This window comes from Amblyomma maculatum, chromosome 8 (genome assembly GCF_055883805.1).
Source record: "Amblyomma maculatum isolate TAMU_Amacu chromosome 8, ASM5588380v1, whole genome shotgun sequence".
In the NCBI taxonomy this organism is placed as follows: Eukaryota; Metazoa; Arthropoda; class Arachnida; order Ixodida; family Ixodidae; genus Amblyomma; species Amblyomma maculatum.
Genome location: NC_139351.1, coordinates 38,069,091 through 38,091,160, shown reverse-complemented (window position 1 = coordinate 38,091,160; position 22,070 = coordinate 38,069,091). Strand labels below are relative to the sequence as shown.

Here is a 22,070-nt window from a genome sequence, read left to right as displayed (position 1 = left end):
CAGACAGGGGGCAAAAGGAAAGGGTTGACATTGACAGGAAAATCAGGGCGCACCTAAGAATCCCTCCCCTACCCAAAAACATGCACCCTGAGTTTAATAGGGAAAGGCGACAGAAAAGGGCGGAAGCGATAGAAACAATATATCGGAGCAAACCCCCAAATGAAGTTGCCTACGTAGATGCGGCAGGAAACAGACACAGTCGATACATGACCATAGCGGCGGTAGATGGGGGAGGCACCCTCATCACGGGGGCTACCATATTAGGGAAAGAAACCGAGATAGCGGAGGAAGCTGCGATAGCGATCGCTTGCGTTGGCACCAAAGCTAGATATATTATTAGCGACAGTAAAACTGCAATCCAAAATTTCAGTAGGGGGAGGGTAAACCCCCTCACCACCAAAATTTTAACACAAGGAGTGATTGATAGGACGATCAACATCATCTGGACCCCGGCGCACGAATCTGTCAGCGGTAACGAGGCGGCCCACAGTGCAGCTCGAGATCTCTACCTCCGAGCTGTACAGGATGGCTCGGCTCAGGCAGAACATAATAGAGAAGGGCGACTAATCTCGTATCAAGACATTACAGAACACTACAGGCAATGCCGGAGGCGTTTCCCCCCACCAAACACGGCGTTAAATAGAGATCAGGCAATGGCGTGGAGACGCCTGCAGACTGGAGTATACCCAAACCCAGTACTAAATAAACATATCCGATCAGACTGCGAGGACGATAAATGTAAAAAGTGTGGGGCGAGAGGAACACTCGACCATATAATTTGGGAGTGCGCTTACTCCCCAGGCAGGGCGCAAAACGTTAGCAGTAGGGAAGCCTGGGAAACCTTATTGCGAAGCTCGGACCCTGAGCTCCAACTCACCGCCGTCCAACTGGCAGCAGAGGCCGCCGGCGAAACCAAACCGGCCAGCATCTAATGCGACCATCCCGTGCGGCTGGGCCGCTAAGTCCCCTCCCCCTTACAGGGGGGTGAGACAGAGCGGCCCAGGCGGTGTGGTCCTTCTCTGTTGGTCAATAAAAGTTTTCAACAACAACAACAACAACATATTTGTAAGGCACATCTGTCTTCAATCACTGTGTCGAAGGTTTAGGAATATGCGGAAAGTTGTTTACGACTCATTCATGTGCAAAAAGACCCAGGAATCTGAGCGCTGCCTTCTTGTAGGCAGGCTGGTGAATCCGAGCAATCGCAGCAGTTTTATTGGCGTCCACGTGTGCTCCATCCTTGCTTAGGATGTGCCTTAGAAGCATTAGCTGCTCAGAAGCTTAATTACACTTCTCGTACTTCGGGGTGAGCCCTGATGTCATGTTTCCTCCAACACCGAACGAAGCGTTTGTAGGCAATCGTCAAATCGTGAAGATACGACGACATCTATCTACCGAATGCATGTTTGCCGCTTGTTCCACTGTCCAGTACATGCTAGAGCGCTACTGAGGCAGGACAAGATGAATGTGATATCACCCTGGGGCTCGTAGAGACCGCCGGGTGTAATTAGGACGGTCTTCTCATGGTCCCTTTCACCAGCTTCGACTTGTTAATACATGCACTTTAGGTCCATCGAAAGAAGTATTCGATGTGGGAAACGCGGTATTGACCTACTAGACTAGATACCTTTCTTGGTTACGCTGTTCAATGGGCAGTAATCGGCGTAGTGCGCGAGATTACCATACTTTTTCACGAAGACGATTGGGGCTATCCAGGAGCTTGTTGATGACAAGGGGACATCATCGCACAGCGTATCCTCAACATGATCCCGGATGCTTGGCGTTCACGTTTCGAGACTCGGAAGGGCTTTGGCAAAGACGGGGGGTGTCTTCGCTATTTCTCATGTTATTCGTAGCAACGTATGTTTTTCGGACCTTCGAGAAAGCGGAGAAACAGTCGTAGCTTTAAAAGAATCTCCGTGGGATGGCGTTGGGCTTATGTCAAAGATTGGCTTCTGGTTTGGTGAGTCCCCCGTTGATTTTGCGATTGGCCTGGAGGTGTCTCGTATCCCAACTACTTAATTGAGAAAAACGCTCTCAGCTGAAGTTGGTTGCACGCACTCCGGCCTCTTGTCTCTGGAAATGGGTGATGTCCCTTGCGATATGCAGCCCTATGTCCGAGGGCGACTGCTTGATTCCGTAGGTGATGTTTTTAATGCTTTCGGTATTTCTAGCACACGATGCCGACGACGCTAGACAGCGGAGGCAGACTTGCTCCTTCATCGAGGACACTCAGATTCGCAGGATTCTAACCAGTTTTGTTTGGATATATGGTTCCTTCGGGTGAAACTGTCATCATCTTGGGTCGATGGTGACGACTTCGATGATCACTCAGGATGTACTCGACCTGGTGCAAATGGCACCTGATTTTATTTTATTGGTACTGCAAAGCTTATCGAAGGCATAGACAAAGCTTACAAAACATACAGAAGAATTTAATGTAATTGCACCGCAAGACAACGAGGCGAGAATTGAAAATGTACTCGCGGAAAGAGAAAACTGCGGGGATTTCAGTATTGCTTAAACCTAATGATACGAGCGTAGGCTGAGAGAGTAGCCACCCTAATCCCCGTGACACCGCCGTTTCAATACGTAATTTTCATCTCGCATTTTTTTCTTTAAGTTAGATTTTAAGGAAAGGAATGCGCAGTATACTTTTGAGTTGCAGCACGGAATTGCTGACACTTTCACTTAATTATGTCAAAGTCACACCACCTTTTTGAAGTTGAAGAAGCCGAAGGTTTGGGGGAACGGATTGCGCTTTACACTCATAGCCACACACTGTCCTCTGGCTCATTGAAGGTTCCTTGCTAGCCAACGCGGACGTTGTATATCGGTTTATCGGAAAGGAAGGGTACAGTATCGGTCGCATTTTCTCCCTAGACACCTGAGTCGCACCTTCTTCAGCAAACGGAAGAAGCGGAAATGGACATGGAAAAGTCCTAACGGGGAGACTAAAAATGAAATCGACTTCATACTGGGTTCAACCCCCGCCATTATGCAAGATGTAGAGGTAATCGGGAAAGTGCGATGCAGTGACCACAGGATGGCGAAGTCCCGAATTAGCCTAAATTTGAAGAAGGAACGCAACAGATTAGTAAGAAAGAAATCCATCAACGAATTAGCGGTGAGGGGGAGGGCAGAAGAGTTCAGGATCTCGCTACAGAATAGGTATTCAGCTCTAACTGAGGATGGCGATATTACCTTAGAAGCAATGAACAATAATTTCAGAGATATCATTACTGAGTGCGCGGTAGAAGTAGGCGGCAGGATAGTTAGGATACCGGTAAGCTGTCTAAGGAGACGAAAGATTTGATTAAGAAACGCCAGAATATAGGAAAGCTGAACGGAGGTTTGGGCTAGTTGGTGATCATCCATGTTTAGGCAACAGCGCAAAAGGACAGAGACAAGTGGAAGGAGGTACACAACGACGACGCTGAACTTACAACTGTCTTTATTAGGAAAAAACACAGATCAATATATACTCTACTCAATCAGCGCACATGCGCAATGTCATAAAACATGCGTCAAACCCAGACGTACTTATCAGGATAAAATCAATTTAAATCAAACATGCGTGTGCAATGAGCCTTTTAACCTTTGTGAAGTAAGCTCATTTCTCTGGCTGACAAAGACACGGATGGTGTGCTGACACACCCGTCTGTTTTTCTGATGATATGGAAAGCCTCAGCCAGCTCTCTTGTGCGCCGGTCATTATGCGCAAACAACGCTTCTGTATCTACAAAAAATGGAACACATTTACATGAAAAGCAATGTTTGGCTAGGTTTGTGGCTTGTTTGTCTAATGCATTGCAATGCTCCATGAGCCTAACGTTGATACATCGACCAGTTTGCCCGATGTACGTTCGGCCACATGAGAGCGGTATTTGGTACACAACACCCTTTTGACACGGAACGTACTTACTCAAATGATTAATATTACACTTATGTCTATTGCGTCCTTCACTCTTCCTTTGAACGGCAGCCCCCAATTTTTCTAGCCAATCTTACCATCCCAATGTTATGTGGGATGGTAAGATTTTTATGCAGAAATCGGGTGTGTGCATAGGCGCAAAAGTAGCCCCTATCCTAAGCAACATTTTCCTAAGCCAGGTTGACAAGAAAATAGAGACTGAACTAGATGGAGCTGTATCCCGCATTTTCCGCTATGTGGACGATTTCCTAGTGGTTGGAGGGTCCCTGGAACCTGAGGATGTGACACGAGTTCTTGAAGTATTCACAAGAAATGGGTCGGGACTGAAATTCACGCACGAAATTCCTCAGGGAGGTGTTCTTCAGTTTCTTGATTTAAAATTGACGTTTCAGCCGGACCATATTTGTTGGCAGTATTCTCCCAGAAGTGAGAAGCCCTTGCTGAATTATAAATCCTTTCACTCTAAGCTTGTGAAAACCGCTATAGTTAATAGTTGTTTAAGGACGGCAGTTAAAAAGTCTTGCCCTCATCAAATGAGCACTAGTATCGCCACTCAGATTAAGAGGTGTAAGGATGCGGGGTACCCTGACGCCGTTCTAGTATCTTGTGCAGACAAAGTTATCCGAAAGTTAAAATATTCAGAACGCGGTTCGGAGCTGCAAAAGGTTCCTAGAGAACGCAAGAAGGTGGCAGTAATGCCATATGTGCATGCCTTATCACACAGGTTAAAGAAAGTGGGAGCTAAGCACGGAGTGGATGTGTTATTCTCAGCCCCTAACAAACTAGAAAAATTGGGGGCTGCCGTTCAAAGGAAGAGTGAAGGACGCAATAGACATAAGTGTAATATTAATCATTTGAGTAAGTACGTTCCGTGTCAAAAGGGTGTTGTGTACCAAATACCGCTCTCATGTGGCCGAACGTACATCGGCCAAACTGGTCGATGTATCAACGTTAGGCTCATGGAGCATTGCAATGCATTAGACAAACAAGCCACAAACCTAGCCAAAAATTGCTTTTCATGTAAATGTGTTCCATTTTTTGTAGATACAGAAGCGTTGTTTGCGCATAATGACCGGCGCACAAGAGAGCTGGCTGAGGCTTTCCATATCATCAGAAAAACAGACGGGTGTGTCAGCACACCATCCGTGTCTTTGTCAGCCAGAGAAATGAGCCTACTTCACAAAGGTTAAAAGGCTCATTGCACACGCATGTTTGATTTAAATTGATTTTATCCTGATAAGTACATCTGGGTTTGACGCATGTTTTATGACATTGCGCATGTGCGCTGATTGAGTAGAGTATATATTGATCTGTGTTTTTTCCTAATAAAGACAGTTGTAAGTTCAGCGTCGTCGTTGTGTACCTCCTTCCACTTGTCTCTGTCCTTTTGCGCTGTTGCCTAAACATATAGGAAAGCTTCCAATCCAATAGACCAGATCGAATTGGCCGAGATATCAAAGCTAATCAATAAGCGCAAGGTGGCCGATATAAGGAAGTATAACATGGAGAAAATTGAGCATGCTGTAAAGAACGGGGGAAGCCTTAAAGCAGTGAAGAAGATATTGGGCATAGGCAGAAACCAGATGTATAGGACAAGGGACAGTGCGGGCAATGTCATCACTAATATGGACAAGATAGTCAAAGTAGCCGAGGAGTTCTATGCAGGTCTCTACAGTAGCCAAAGTAGTCAGGACCGTAATGAGATTGGCGGTAGGGAAAAACAGTCAGACGTTCCACCAGTGACGAAGGACTAGGTCAAGAAAGCATGAGAAACTATGAAAAGGGGGAAATCAGCTTGAGAGGATCAGGTAAATACAGATTTGTTGAAGGACGAGGGGGGTATCGTGTTAGAAAAACTGGTCACGCAGTGCCAGACGGAGAACGGCGCGCCCGGACAGCTGGAGGTAGGGTCACGCTCCTGTCCGATACCGGCGAATGATCCCGCAACGGCGCAAACCACGGGTCCCCGGAAACGGGAGGGTAGAGTGGATGCCATGAAGGACCAGAGGGGTAATCTTGCTGCGAGGGGTAGGTCGAGGAACCATAATAAGTTGTTTGGAGTTGAGGACAGAATCGTGAGATGTGGCCAGGGTGACCGCAGCGGTAGCGCACAAGCGAAAATCGAGGAACAGGCGGCGCTGTCCTCTAGCCGCTGCACGAAGCTTTGCGTCGAAGGTTGTCCTCTTACGGAATTAGTGACCGCTGGTAGTAGCAGGTCCTTTGCCTGGAGGGGCGCTCTGGATCTGTTGCGCTGCCTCAGCCGCTGCGGTTCCCGATATTCGTCAGTCTGCTGCATTAATTGCGGCTGCCGTTGACGGACTCGGCCGATACGAGGGAGGGAGAGCTGAAGCGTCCCAAGCGAACTCTAGATACCGGGTTACTTCTTCTCGAACTATCGGCAGATCATGGATTGCAAATCGCCAGACGCTGTTGGGTTAGTAACGTCAACAGCTGCCACCAACTTCACGCCAGCCAGACGTCCGAACTTGGGCGTGATGCGACGCATTTTAAGCGTCTCAAACGTTTGGCAGTGATGAAATTACGTCAGCAACGGCGTCAAGGCTTGACTTGCCGATTAGGAAATTGTAGATGTCTTTCGCGAACTCTTATAGTAGATGCCAGCCTTTTCGTCTTCGGTCATGCGAGGAGATACAAGCTTGCACTGCTATAAAACATCCTCGATATACTTCCTCGATATACAGCGCCCGTCCCGTGTGTCTCATGTGTCCCTGTCTGTTTAGCGCTATGTTGCACGAAAGCAAGAATTCGGACAAGCCTCGCAGTGAAGCTGAGCTCCTTGAGAAGGTGCTTCTTTAGCTCGCTTCTTTTTGGCATCAGAGTCACCGAAGCACTTCTTAATCTCTTCGACAAAGCAGTCCTATGTCGTGAAATTATCCTCGTGGTTGTCGTGCCACGTCAAGGCCGTGTTGGCTAGCGCTAAGACCACGTTGGCCAACTAGGCGGAAGAGTCCCACCTATATTACAGGCTCACCCGCTGGTAGTGGCTCAGGCACATCTTTGTCGGATGAGCCTGTGAACGAACGAGGCTCCCGGTGGTGTTGCCATGAGTTGCTAGGCCTGGTCCTCAGATCGTCGCCGTCGAGAGACATCGTAGGCACAGATGGTGGTAGGCCAGCAAGACGGCGACTTCGGCGCGGTTCAAGCAGGAGTTCCGTATTCTGGGTATCTGAGGAACGTACACCCCGCACCTCCACCAAGATGCTACGAGTGAAGGTTTATTGCCCGTATGAGAAACTTCGGAACCTTGAGTCCGCTTGCTAGAGCCCCAGTACAAGCCTACCATTCGTCCTCTTGCTTTTTTCACGTTCGTCCCTTTGTCAACGTCGTCTCAATCTGGGCGTCACACTATATATATATCACGCATGCTCAAATTTAACGCGCGATCGATGAAGATTGATTGTTTGCGAGATGCAAGTGCACATTGTTTAGCACTAAACGTAGATTAGATTAAAGCAGTGAAAGGAAAGCAGAACGAACAAAGCAGTTAAGAAACTGAACAGACATTTGCGCTACTTTTTGCGACATCATGTAGCAGAGCAGAAACCACTTGTGGTGCGTGTATTTTCTGCGTCCCTCGCACTTTTGACACTGTTTTTCTAGAAGAGTTCAAACGTTTGCGTCAACAGATATCTTGAGCTGTTAGCGCGGTGTAGGTTGTGGCGTTGGTGGTTCTCATCTTGATCTTGAATGATTACATATATCGCGGGCTGTGGCGCATAAAATCACTGATTTTATGGCTGTGCATAAATAGCCACGTTTACATTGTAGCGACAGAGTTACAGTGGAGAAAGTGGCGCATCGAAGCTTTCGCTATGCTGGCGCTACCGTGTAGCGGCTGCAGGTTGCGGTGCATGGTTTCGCCTTCACTCTTCGCCACCTCCCGTTTCATAAAACTTCCCCGCCGACTCGCTCAATGCGCCGAAATTCTCTTTGTTAAAGCATGGCCTTGGGGCTGCTTCGCTGTGACTCGTTTTCAGGTCTACATTCACTCTTCAAAGGCGCAGTCGCATGTAAGTGTTGTTCCCTGCTGGCGATTCTGCCGCGGTTCAACCGCGTAGCGAAGCCTTTTGTACGCATGACTTGAACGCGAGGAAAACCAGCCTCGCTGCGACTCGCCAATTAAACCCGACTGAAGACTTTTTCTTGCAGTCACCCAAGTCTCGGCTGCTGAAACAGTTCCACTTGCAAGGGTGGCGCAAGGGCGACGTGCTACCGCCTTCGGTGGACCTGCTGGTGCGCTTCCTGGCGAAGGTGGAGCGCTGGCAGCGGAAGTGTCCGCCCAAGAACCCCACCATCGTCGCCTGCTTGTGAGTGAACGCTGGCCACTACACTTGCGCGCGCCTTGGGTACTCTGCGGAGCGCGCATGGATGCCACGTGACTTCCTCCCAATACGCAACGCATCCAGACACAGAAAGTGGTGGCCACGTGGCGTCATCGGGAGCTGGAGTGCGCCGCATGCAGCGTCATTTCTGAATTCTTCGGGCGCAGCGCTGATAGATCTCACGTTTTGTTTTTAATTAATAAAATTTATTTGTGTAAACTGCTATGGCGAAGCACGAACTGCAGCCAAGGGAAAGTGGGAAAAATTAGAAAACGCAGATTTCAACCACTCACGTTGGTGTGTGCGCTGCAATAGTTAAACTGTCATCTGTTATAATTTCGCCAACCTGATTTGCCTGTCTCGGTCATCCGTCCGCAATGATATTACCATATCGAACTGGTATTGCCATATTGCTTTGCCTCAGAAGACCAATTCTCAACCATTAGTGGCTCTTTCTATTATACCCTGCTGTTTGCAGCTGGGATGTATCGAAAACATAAACATGCCAACTATTTGGAAGAGTTGTAAAGGGCTATAATGTCAAGCGCTGAGTCGGAGCGATTCGAAAAGACGTAAATCTATATATGACCTATGTCTGACATTCATAAAAGCTGCTACGCGCGGCTTGTCATTAGTAAGCTATGAGTTTTAAAGTGAACCGCGCGCAATTAATTATGGAACTAAAATCACCATGGGGAATCCAGTGTTGGTAATAATTCGAGATACAAAACAAATATAGCACGAACCTCTTATAGCCTAAATGTGGTTAATGCATCGGCTTTATATTAACACTAAATATTAAAAATAGGTTAATATTTGCGAGGTGAGCTAAAACATTTACACGAACACCTAATTACGTCTTGAGTTGCCAGTGCCATAGCATCAGAAGCTGTTGATGCCGTTTGATTGCAGTTTTGTGTCACTCTTTGATTGTGCGTTTTCAGACCCCTGAAAGCTTTAATGTACATAACCAGACCTGTCTGTGGGCCGTCTGGCTATTAGTTACATTTTTCCTTTCCTAGGAGGAAACGAAGATGCATCGCCATACATAGCTGGCGCTTCTTCTCTTGTGGCGTCACTCTCAGTCGGGAGTGGAATTTATGAAAGACGCTGTTTTTTTCGTTTTCGTTGAGACTTGTAGGGCAATAAAAAATTAAAACGTAGTGAAAATTGGACATTTCTGCTTGCCGTCTGCAAATCAGAAGCATATGTCAGATTTTTATTCGCCCCTCGTATTTTCTCGCAATGAGAGCCGATTTGCGTGACACGGCCATATCTCCGCCACGCAGCAATGGCGCCACGGCATGCGGCCTTTTCTGCGCCGCCTCCTTCCTGAACGACCAGCTGAAGGCCGAGCGGCACGCCGACGTCCTCATGGCAGCCCGTACAGTGCGCCAGCATAGGCCCACCTTCCTGCCCTGCCTGGTAAGTGGCGGGACACTCCGCATCACATCGCCGCCTTCAAGCCGGCCGTTCGCAAGAAGGGCTCTGACCCTCCAAACGTAGATGCTTCGACATGCGTGAAGCAGCTGGTAGCATATGCCAGGTAGCCAGAATGTTTATGGCATTAACGAGAATATATGATGAATGTATGCATGCGTTCTGCTTTTGTTTTTGTTTTTTGATAAATTTAACCAGCCCTTGTCAGTGTCTCTGTTCCATCCCGTACTTGGTGCGCTGTTGAGCAATGTGAACACGCTAACTCGCTGATATTTCTGCTTCTTTTCAATTCACCTTATCCTATCCTTCGCGTCTGTAGTCACAGAAGGAACGTCGCACAAATTCTGTAAACTGTCGTAAAAGAAAGGCCTCTTACACGGGGAAAAAATTTGCATGACCTCACCTATTGACAAAGGCTTCGTTTAACGCCTGTGTACCTCCAGAAGTACCTCCTGAGTGCCAATTTCTCAACTCTGCCGTACATGGATTTTATTGTTGTTTTTTTGAAGTTTGAGTATTAAATAATATGAGGCAAGCATTTTCCAGCGCCAAAAAAAAGATGGTTCATTAGGCCGAAAGCATCCTAAAAGAATGCCGTCAGGGAAGTGTACAGTACGGATTGCATCGCGAGCTTTCGCCTTAGGCGATGCTCATTGTCTGTGCTAATTTTTTTAGTTGCAATCTTGGCCGACATCGTCATCGTTCGAAGACACTTCTCAAAATGTTCGCAGATCACATGCGATTTTTGATTGGACCTGTAGGTCAGTGGGACCGAAAGCGCGTTCTGCAAGCAGTGCAGACACTTGCTTTTTCTGATCACGAGCTATCTGTTTTGTTGATGCATCCGTGTCGGTGGCGAGCAAAACCGTTGATGTTAATTTTCCTACCGTGGGACTCATCATGACGAAAGGCTCGCCTATTGTTCGGAGCAATATCTGCAAACATAACGCAGTTTCATCTGTGTACAAATTATAACAGGGTTGATAATGTTGCCTCAAGTTTCTTTAATTCGTTTATTCACAGCGTCGACGTCCACTGCGCGGCTGTCAGACGTGATTCGCTTGCCGACGATCCTTGGCATTATTGAGAGCGCTGCATAAGAAACAAAACCGCACACACAACAGAACAGAAGCAGTGCGGCAACACATGGCGGTACGGACAACATTTATTGAAAACGCACTTGACCTATATCGATCATACGCGTGTGAACTACCAATAGGCCCCAAGTGGTTGGATGGAGATATTAACCTACAAAGCAACTGCAAAAGTCACGATAACAGTCGGGATGTGGATGGTAGGAAAGCCGCGAAAACGACAGTCAGCAATAAAGGTGGACACGTGAAACAACTGCTCAACTGCAAAGAAACCGATACGGTCAGAACAAGCATGACATGAAAACCCCGCAAAGGGCACACATTCAACAGGTTCAAAAAATCTATCAGGAGAACAATTAAGGCGCAATTGTATCATAGAGGAACAACAACAAAAACTGGAAAAACCGAAAAAGCCTACAGGCATTCATGTGAGCGGAGACAATCGTTCTCTCTGGAAAATGAACACAGGGTAATTGCTAACACATTCATTTAGGCTATGGCCTCAAGATAGGCTATGCCTCAACCTTTTCTCGTTCCAACTGCTCCCTTCTTTAGTTCTGTAATCTCTGTGCAGTTAAGTTTAATTCCACATGTTACTAAAGTTAAGTTTAGGATAGCAGCCTTCGCAACTTGGGCAGTTACCGGCCAGACATATGGTCCCCCTGGCTTCTTCATGAAGGTCGCGTGCACTTGCAAGCGCATGTTCAAACACCTACTCGTATGGCCGATATAAAAGCGACCACAGCTGAGCGGGATATGTCAGGCATGAGACATTTTTGTTTTTTTTAATACCTCATGAGAACATGGCAGGTCAGAAGTCTGTTTTCGGTCAAGTTCGAGCTTTGAAAGCTTGCAAGGTGCAGACATTTGCAGGTCAACGCCATATAGTTTACGCGCCTCTGATATATATTAGTCAAGTATGTTTTTAATAAATACTAGTTGATTGTACCTCCCTGTGTTGTCTTGCCTCGGTCATGTCGTTCTGCGGCTTTCTTTCTTACGATGTCCCATCAACTGGCCTACAACCACGCTCTTTAGACCCGCTGTGGAAGCTTGGTGTGCTCGAGAAAAGAAGCGAAATTTTTCGTTCTTCGCTGCACTATGGAGGAGCGGTAACGCTTCAGCTGAGCGTCAACTTCCTCAGCCAGAAAAACGGCGTGCAGCATGCTTCTCGGAGTTTTGTACTCTGCGGCCAGTTCGGATTCTGGTCACCCCGCTTGCTAATTTCCAGCTCTGTTCAGAGCTTCCCCCGTTTCGCGGTTCAGCGCGCCAGAGGGTGGTCAAAACAGAAGGTTGCGCGTCGAGAGAGAACGGTAAAATGGTGTCTAGAGAACGTCGAGGCGGACGGGCATAGAGAAGGAGAACTGGTCTATAAGCATTTAATTCGTGCTTCGTGGTCTTATAGGCATGTGGAATGAAGGGAAGCACTGGCGATGGTACGGTGTAAAGTGACACAACTGGCAGGTACAAAAGCGGAGAAGCTGTTCCACAACATCTGCCGTAAACTGGCGGCCACTGTCACTGATAATGACACGAGGAGGCCCATGGCGGAGGACGACAGCGTGAAAAAGAAAGAGACGTCAGTGGCGGTGGCGGAAGGGATGGCGGCAGTTTCACAGTAACGCGTGAGATAATCAACGCACACGATGACCCAGCGATTGCCTTTAGACGAACGGAGAAACGGACCTATGAGGTCAACACCCACTTGCTCATATGGTGTGGTCGGGGGTGTCACCGGATGTAAGCGGCCAGGCGAAGAAGTCTTGGGGAGCTTGAACCGCTGGCACCGCACACAGGAGGTCATGTAACGCTGAGTCGTTCGACGTATATTTGGCCATTAGAAGCGTTCTTTGATGCGGATAAGGATCCTGGCAAACCCCAAGTGCCCAGCTGTAACGTCATCGTGCATTGCGTGTGGAACAGAGGAGTATAGGTTAGCTGGAACGACAAGCATAAAGCGCGCACCGCCAGACGAGTAAATTTTCCGGTAGAGCAAACCATCGCGATTGCAGAAAGGGTTTTCAGATGCTGGATCATGAACTTTTTTCAATAAGCGGTACCAGGTCTTGATCTTTGCGTTATTCTCGCTGTAAAGTGGCAAAATAAGGAAATTGTATGAGAGCGGCGGCAAGATAGTCGTCAAAGTTGTCGTCATCGCAAAGAGCATTCGCGAGTGGGAGCCTCGAGACGCAGTCAGCGTCAGCGTATTTGTGCCTAGTTTTGTACGACACTAAAGTTGTACTCCTGAAGGCGTAATGCCGAGCGGGCCAACCGACCGCAGTAGTCACGCAGATTGACCTTCCAGCAAATTAAATTATGATTAGTAAGGACTGTAAAGGCATGTCCATAAAGGTACCAGCGAAACTGCTGTACGCCAAAAACTACGGCAAGGCTCTCTTGCTCCGTCACGGTATAATTTCGTTCAGGCTTCCTGAAGGTGCGACTTGCGTAAGCGACAACGTGCCGATTCCCACCATGCCATTGTTTGAGCACAGCACCTAGGCCGGTGCCCCTGGCGTCAGCGTGGAATCCAGTGGGAGCTGTCGGGCTGAAATGACGAAGTATGGGCCGCAGGAAAGAAGAAACTTGAGCTGGCGAAATGCAAAATCATATTCGGGAGTGCATTTGAAGCGAATATTTTTCTGCAAGAGGCATGTGAGCGAATAGGCTACGTCAGCAAACTTGGGGATAAAGCTCCGAAAACAACAAAGTCCCAAGAAGCTTCCGAGTTCTTTCACAGACTAGGACTCTTCGACGCAGTTGACAGCTTCAATACTCCGTGGGTCGGGCATAACACCGCCAAGCGCAACGATCTGACGTTCCCCGAAGAGGCACTTCTTGAAGTTCAGCACGGGACCTGCTTTCTTCATACAGTTAAGGACAACAGCTAAACGGCTGGTATGCTCGGCAAAGGTCCTCCCGAAAATCACTACGTCATCTAGGTAACACATGCAAATTTGCCACTTTAGTCCATGCAAAAGGGTGTCCATAAATCTTTCAAAGATAGCCGGAGCGTAGCGTAGGCCGAAAGGCATCACATTAAATTTATATAACCCATCTGGAGTCACGAAGGCAGTCTTCTATTTGCCAGTATCCGGGCCGCAAATCAACAGAGGAAAAGTAGGAAGCTGAACGGAGGCCGTCAATGGCATCATCAACGCGCGGGGGCAGATAAACATCTTTCTTTGTGACAGTGTTGAGGCGGCGATAGTCGACACAAAATCGCCATGTGTCAGCATTCTTTTTAACCAGAAATCTAGGGCGGCCCACGGGATAAATGATTCCTGAATAATTGCTCGTTGCATCATATCGCGGATCTTACGCTGAGGGTGAGACAGTATGGTGTCTGTCTAATCGGGTGTGCAGACCCAGCGTCGATCATGTGATTGGTACGGGAAGGTGGATTCGGTAGTGGCTGATCTCAAGCAAAGTCGAATACGTCCACATGTTTCATAAGAACTTTCATCAATATTAGGCAGTCGTTGGTGGGTAGCGATTCGTTTTTCATTGACTGGAACTGGGAAACGGTAAGATCAAGACGTCTAGTTGAATGATCAATGCCGTCACTGAACGCGGCGATGTGCATAGAAGGGCGTTCTTCTTCAAAGTCGGTGAATTTCAAACCACGCGGCAATACAGCAGGCTCGTTGGAATGGTTGATAAGCGTGGCACGGCCCTCCAAGGCGTGGCACGGCCCTCCTTCACTCGAACAACACTGCGGGGCACCAAAACATCCTTTTTCGCACCGGTGGGAAGCCAGCTCCACCAGAGCGTCGAAGGTATTCGGAACCGCTCCCGAGGACACAGCTGGGACGAAGATGGCGAACATCGCCGGAACGACGGTATCTTCGAAGACAGAAAACGCTTGGGCAGCCCGCGTTGATTCTTCTACCAGGGCCGATCGAAGGATAGGGTTTATTGATATCCCGCCAGTACAGAAGTCGAGAGTTGCGCCACACTGTTGTAAAAAGTCAACTCTTAGAATAATGTCGTGCGTGGCGCATAAATACTTAGGTGTGACACTTACCGCCGACTGTTCATGGAATACACATGTGGATACCGTAGTTGCAAAAGCCGCCAGGACCTTAAACATTATACAGCGAAATCTGAAACACGTGCCGCCTTGTTTGAAATCAATAGCCTACTTAACCTACGTTCGACCACTGCTCGAATACGCTTGTGCCGTATGGGACCCTTGGCAAATACACTCAGCAATAAAATTGAAAACATTCAAAATAGAGCAGCAAGGTTTGTCCTGTGTCGGTACTCGAGAACTGATAGCTGCACTGTCATGAAAAATGAATTAGGATGGGAAACCCTCTCCTCTCGAAGAAGGAAATTAAGACTTAAACTGTTGTACCAAATTTACCACAACAAAACAGGCATTCGAAAGGAAATATACTTACACAGGCCACATTATGTTTCTGCTCGCACAGATCATTGTTTTAAAATTTTGGAATACAGTGCCAGAACTAACATGTATGCCAGTTCCTTTTTTGTTCGATCCATCAGTGAATGGAATCGGCTTTCAAGTCATCAAGTGTGCTCCATAAATGAAGATGTGTTTTTTTCCACTCTGTAACCCCCCTGCTGTAGCGCCCTCGGGCTAAGCGGGGTAATCATTGAATAAAAAATAAAGAATAAAGAGAGCACCGTAAATTGAGTTCTAAACAAGTGTCCAGCGCTCGCTACATTTCCTTACCAAATACCAAGATAAACCAACGATTTTCCTCTTACGCCTCGAAATATGACAGTTCTATCTCAACCAAACATAATTTTGCGGCCGAGGCGGTTTTTAAAATCTAAACTCATCGCGGAAACTGTAGCACCAGTATCCACTAAAGTCATAACACAAACATCTTACATCAACACTTCCAGGTGGTTCTTTAGCATAACGACAGGTAGAGGAACTGACAATATCGATGACCTGGCGACCGCTCCTCCATCGGCCGCACACGCTAATTTCCCGGTGGCGGCAAAGAACGGCGGGGAGAGTGTGAACGCCGGGAGCGGCAAGTCAGGCTCCGGTAAGAAGATGGAGAGTCCTTTCGTGGTGATGCGTAGCGGTAGGAGCCCCGAAGGAGGTGGATAGGGCGTGTCACAGAATTCTGTACTCACGTTAGATCGACGAATCAACCATTGGCACTGGTAGCGTGGAACCGTGTTCCGGCGGCGACAGAATCTGGATATGTGGCCGAGCATACCACAGCGGTAACATACTGGTGGTTCACGAGCACGGTCTGGATAAAGTCCTCGAAGATAGGATCGAAGCGTTCAGCAAAGGCCAGCTGCTGGTGTCGTTGCGGAGGAGGTGGCACATCGGTAGCCGGGAGTAGGAACGAGCTATTGGAGCAAGGCCGTAGGAGTCGTTCCGGGAGTAGCCGTAGTCCCCAAGAAGAGGAGCGCCGGATCGGAGCTGCCTGCAGGGAGCAGCTATAACAAGAGATTGCGCTGCGGCTGACAACATCTTAATGGCGGGAGAGTTCATCACGGACAATTTGGCGAATCATTTCTGATGAACTCGGAAGCTCTTGAGAACCCACGCAATAGTGGTCACATTAGGCAAGCAAAGCAGCAATGGGGGCTAGTTGGTTTACCATTTCAAGAATTTTCGCGCTACGATATACACAGATACAGAAGAAAGCACGAACCACGTACACAGGACAAGCGCGCTGGTCCTGTGTACGTAGTTCCTGCTTTCTTGTGTATCTGTGTATATCGTAGCGCGAAAATTCTTGAAATCACATTAGGCAAATGGCCTAACTGCAGGGTTATGCGACGCAGCTTTAGAGCTTCGAACGTACGAAACTGCTTGGTCACGGCCGTGGCTGAATCCAAGATATATTTTGTAATTAAAATGTTATATACATCATCCGCGATGGCCTTTAAGAGGTGGACAACTCTATCTTCTGTAGACATTCTTGGATTCACCTCTTTGCAGAGTCTCAGGACCTCTTCAATGTACGTTGTGCATGTTTCTCCAGGCACCTGTGCTCGCTGGAGTAAAGTCTGCTCAGCGCATTTCCGTTTTGCCGCGGTATCCCCGAAACAATTGCTAATCTCCTCTTCAAAACGATCTCAGCTCGTTAGGAACGGGTTCTTAAACCATCTCAGGACTATGGCGTTCAAGAAAAAACATTTACCACCTTACTGTGGCATCCCAACGATTGTACTTGCTCACTCGCTGGTTATTGATGAACCACTCGTCCACTTCTTCGCCATCCTTGTCAGAAAAAGTGATCGGCTCGCGGTAGTGCTGCCAAGCGGGTGCCGCTGTCCCTTGCTGCCGTGCGTCGCCTTCTTGGAACATGTTCAAGGGCAAATGTGGAAGACCAACGAGTCGTCTGCTCCAACGACGCCGAAAAGAGTCCGGGTGATCGTCCCGGCACCTGCCACCACACTGTTAGGTTTATTTACTTAGATGACTCCACTTTAGCTGGTGCATTGTTGTTGTTGGTGATGTCCAAATAACATATGGCACGTACCCGCAGAGGGGGATCACTGAACGTTGGCGAGCTTCCTCTTCCTAACCCTTCCTTCTGGCGAGCTTCTTTTTCGCACTTCCTTGTTCTCTCCTCTGTGCTGCCTGACAGTATTGATCAGCACGCGCTTGTAGAAACCGCAGGATTGAGCTGGCATTATGTTCTGAACGGAAGTCAGTTTCTTTATTCGAACGACGTTGTCAGAAGATCGATATGGCTTCTAGCGAAGTACTTCAAAGTATGTGTTGAGGGAAAGTTGCCAGGCATTTCCTGAACTACAGTTTACTGAATGTAATGGCTAATGTTTTATAATATAGCCGCACATTTTCATATGCATTTACGCTTTAGATTTACGATATTCAAAGCTTTTTAGTATAGTGGCTATGTCTATCTAACCTAGTTCGATTGAATAACACTTCGATATATTCGGATTAGACTCCCTAATGTTTGCTTTAGTGCCAACTGTGGGTCTGAAACTTCAAGGTTGCGTGAAAAAAAGCCGGAAATAAAATTCAGTGCAGCACAGCGAGCTATCGAAAAAAGGGGATATGCCTATCGTTACTATTCAGTCACGAAAAAAGAATGGGCTAGGGTAAAGACGCGAATCATTGACATCCTTATTGAAATGAAGAAGACTAAATTGCATGAAGAGGATATGTAGGGTGGTCCCTTATTGGATAACAGGGTTGGTTCGGAGACAGGGGCGAAGCGTACCACGGGTCGGCAGAGCATCGGAAAGTTCACAGAAGTAATGTGGCCATACTGGCGCGGGGCAGGAAGAGTACACACCGTTGTCCTAGACGGGACGTAGCTTCAATGATAGTGATGATGTCATCTAAAAGATGGCGGCCAGCACATTTATTTTCGAGATAGAGGAAGTATCAGTATATCTCCAATTCGCAGAGTACAGGTGGAACGTACTGTAAGAGCGACTGCAGGCGAGCAATGTCAGATCATCACTATTCCGTTAGGAGCCCTAGTGAAAAACCCTATGAGTCACAATAACATACAGAACTCATACTAATCTGATACAAATCTCATATAATCTCATATGATCTCATACTAAACTTATTCATCATATGAGAAATATATGAGAACTAATGAGATTTGTATGAATTTAGTATGAGAAATCTGTATGAGGTTATTGTGACTCATATAATGTTTTTCACTAGGGAAAAGGCTTGTCCCCCCATCCCTTTCGATGGAAATACAGTAAAACTTTTATTCCACTGATTGTAATCACTGACTGTTTTCAACGTTGTGTATCGCTCACTTGAATTGTGAAATTATTTTTCTCCGCAGAGCCAGTACCGCCTGCTATACGAGGTGGCCTGCGCGCTGGCAGCCCCCAAGCAGAGCAAGTTCCGCTGAACCGAAAGGAAAGACGACAACGAACACAGCAGCGCTGCTTCGGTCATGCATCCTGTTCCCTGCCACGAAACAGGGCCGCCCGGACCAATAGGCTATATACATCCCACTTCCATTCCCAAGGGCACACGAGGGCGGCCACGTTGCCGAGGCCAACCGAGCGCACTGTGGAGCGCGAGAAGCAGCACCTTTAAGTTTTACTCCGCTCGCGTTCGCCGTTTTCAGAAGCAAAGTTTGAGTGATTGCGAACTTCTCATGCAGGTGTGGTTATATTTGCGCTTTGGACGAGAGCGTTTTTTTTTTCCAGTCGTGCTATCTGAATTGAAGCACAGTTTGAAACACGTTCAAGGCAGGATGAACTGCAAACCAAAGCTAAATGATTTCTGTTGCAAACAACTCCAACCAGACAGCACATCTTGCGGGAAACAGCTTCAAAGCACTAGGTTTGCATCAACGCACTCATCCTTTTCTCCAAGTACATTTGGCACAAAGAAAATCCTCGTTACTGTGTCCCTTCGTATGGGCGTCCAGTCGTTATTGTATAGTTCGCTGTGATGTCTTTTCTATGCATGATCCCCCTTTCCTCATTTTAACGAGGTTAGACACTGTATTATGCATGGTCTACTGACCTGAAAAAGTGAGGTTCAAGCATGCAGGCTGAAAATTGTATTGTATATTTGTTAAAGTTCTTTCAGAAAAATCATTGAGGAATGATGGCTTCATTCGGCTTGCATGATTTACATCCCCAAGCGACATCGACTATGAGGGAAGTCATAATGGAAGGCTCCTGATATTTTTACCACTTGAGGTACTTTAACGTGCACGACCGTCGCACAGTAGGCGAACGCTTGCGTTTCACCTCCTCAGAACACGGCTGCCTGACAAGGATGGAACTTGCTTCCTCGTGATCAATAGTTCAGTGTCCTAATGACTCAGGCACCGCGGTAGGCCCATTCAGCAGTGAACATTATCAATCAGAATTTGTGTACAGTGCATGCTTTGACAGTCTTTTAAATTGTTTTGTATGATTTAATATGTTGTTGCTGACCCGCAAAAAGCCTTCTGAACGTGCAGAATTCCGCAGTGCGACCATTGCTACAATTGTGATATTCATCAGAACAGTCCAGTGTAATTTTTTGCAATGATGCGCAGTGGTGAAAGAATATGTTCTGCCTTTAGATGGCTTGAAAACTTTAATACGGTACGAATTTCAGGTTAGATTTGCATTTTGCTTCGAATTGCATGGAAAAATGAAAAGATTATTTTACAGTTGCCTGTACATAGTGCTTTTTTTCTTTGGTACATTTAGCTCCATTGTAATCACTGTAAGGTACAAAATGTCTTTGCTTTACATCTGAAGAGTTTAAGCATCAAGTTACTCATTATAGTAGGGGAAAGGTCAAATTGTTTAGCTCTGTTTTCTAATCGTTTGCTTGTTTCAGCTCCCCTCATTGTGACTTTGAGCCTTTCAAGGCGTGCAAAGCTGAACATTTTCATCCTGATCTTACATATCACTGCTCATGTTACGCCTTTCATTTCAAAAGGCGAGCCATGTCATGGGAAATGCCAAACGAGTGCTGAGCGACCCAACAATACACTGAAGTTTCAGAGCGGAACACATGCGCAATTTTGTTAGCTCCGAGCACTTCCAGCGAGCAGGGGAACAGACCAACTGATCTGACTTAACATTTTTGGCGATTCTTATTCAGACATTATTAGTAAAACTTTGTTTCTGAAGTGGGAGACTTGGAGACGAAAAGAGATGTAGCATTTTTATTGTTGCTGCTTGATAGTAGGAAGCTGCGTTATTGTTTTGTGCGAATACTCGTTCTCAAGCATTAAGTATGCATGCTAGTTCCCATTCCGGTGTTGATAAAACCATTTCAGAGCGTCTTGCGAAACAATCCAGCTAGTTGGTGACGTGCTTTGTTGTTAACGCATCGCAACATGCAGTGTGCGGCGCGCCTAATTCTTGGTGTATTTATGCGCGTACATATGCAATAACTTTCGCTTTGTCTTGTTATTTTCTCTCAACTGTCTGGTTATATGCAACGCACGCACCCCTGTTACTGCATCCTGTTGCCTTTAAATGTACACACTGGCCGCGTGGAGGGTGCATCGAGCACGGTGTTACGTCCTACTTTCAGCAGCGGGTCAAGAGGTTTTGCAATGCACATTTTTTTTTCATCGTGCTGTTTTTCTGCCAATAGTTAGATTTCCTTGTTCTTGTGCTCAACATTATAAAGTAATTTAGCTACACTTTACTACATGCATGCTTGCTCGCTAGTCCATAAGCAAGCCTGCTGTCTCCTTGAAACAAAGTTCGCGGTACCTTTTTTACAAATCTTTCCTGCTCACATTAATTTATTGTAGCCGTCCATCCCATTAAAGCCCATTTACTTTTCAGAATACGTTCATGTTGGCACAGACGGCAATTTTCTCCCAGGAACGAGAGCAATAATGATTGGATCGTGTTCACATAGCAAGTGACCGTATATAAAGCCGAACAATATGTAGAGGTAGTTACTCGTCCATTTTCGTCCATAAAACGAGGCAAATATTCGTTCCTAACTCCGCTGAAGTTCGCCACACAGTTTAGGTTCTGAAAGTCTTACAGCGTAATGTAGAATTAACTTAGGCGGCTACTGTTTGACTCCGAAGTCAGTCTAATCTGATGTAACGAATGCAGGCGGACAGTCTGCCTGCAGATAAGTGTATGATGCACTCCTCCTGCTTCTCAAACAGGGAAACGAATGCAGTCTTCGTGAGATTCCTCCTCTATCATTTATACAATCCGTGCCGCGGTTTCGAAGTCCTCGGTAAGCCACGAAATTTGCCATGAATGTACGTTATCACAAAGAAAAAATAACTTACGAGACATTATGCCTCAGATACGAACCAACGTTTTGAGCAGCAATATCTAAAGGACACTCGTTGCATAGTAGCACTAGCGCATCCTCTATTTGTGTAACCAACGCCTCCTGTAATTTTCAGTGTCTGTCATATAGGCTGAAAACTGCGAATTGAGCCCTTCCCTGCACGTCCCTCCTACCCTTTCTCGCTCGCCAGCTCTCATGCCAATCATGACTCGGTGTGGTCAAGTGGAGCACTTGTGTGACTCGACGCAGCATCCTTTGGGTCAAAGGAATTATCGAAGGATACTGGAGTTCCGTGAAGCTGTGCAGTGTCATGAGGGTTTAGCCAAGGCTATGAGCTTGCTTGCAGCCGCGCGCTATGTACCCCCATCCTGCTGTTCCCGGGAGGGAGCTGTGTGAGTCCCAAACCCAACCGACCAGCTGACATTGATGATTTGACCATGCAAAAAGCAGAGATCAGAAGGCTCCCTCCCGGGGTACCAGCAAACAACATCCTCATTTCGAAATCCTTTTTTTCCCGCGCCAAACCGCGG

At 47.1% G+C, this 22,070-nt stretch overlaps 1 protein-coding gene across 1 annotated transcript in view; it reads left to right on the top strand.

Annotated features, from left to right (window-relative positions):
• Positions 1-21,349, top strand: part of LOC146181010 (receptor-type tyrosine-protein phosphatase kappa-like) — a 188,749-nt gene extending 167,400 nt beyond the window's left edge. The window contains exons 16-18 of the mRNA XM_084576230.1: positions 8,105-8,262; positions 9,567-9,702; positions 18,596-21,349. Of these exons, the coding sequence (XP_084432356.1) occupies positions 8,105-8,262; positions 9,567-9,702; positions 18,596-18,664 (363 nt within the window). The 3' untranslated portion in view covers positions 18,665-21,349. The remainder of the gene's footprint in view (positions 1-8,104; positions 8,263-9,566; positions 9,703-18,595) is intronic.
• The last annotated feature ends 721 nt before the right edge of the window (positions 21,350-22,070 follow it).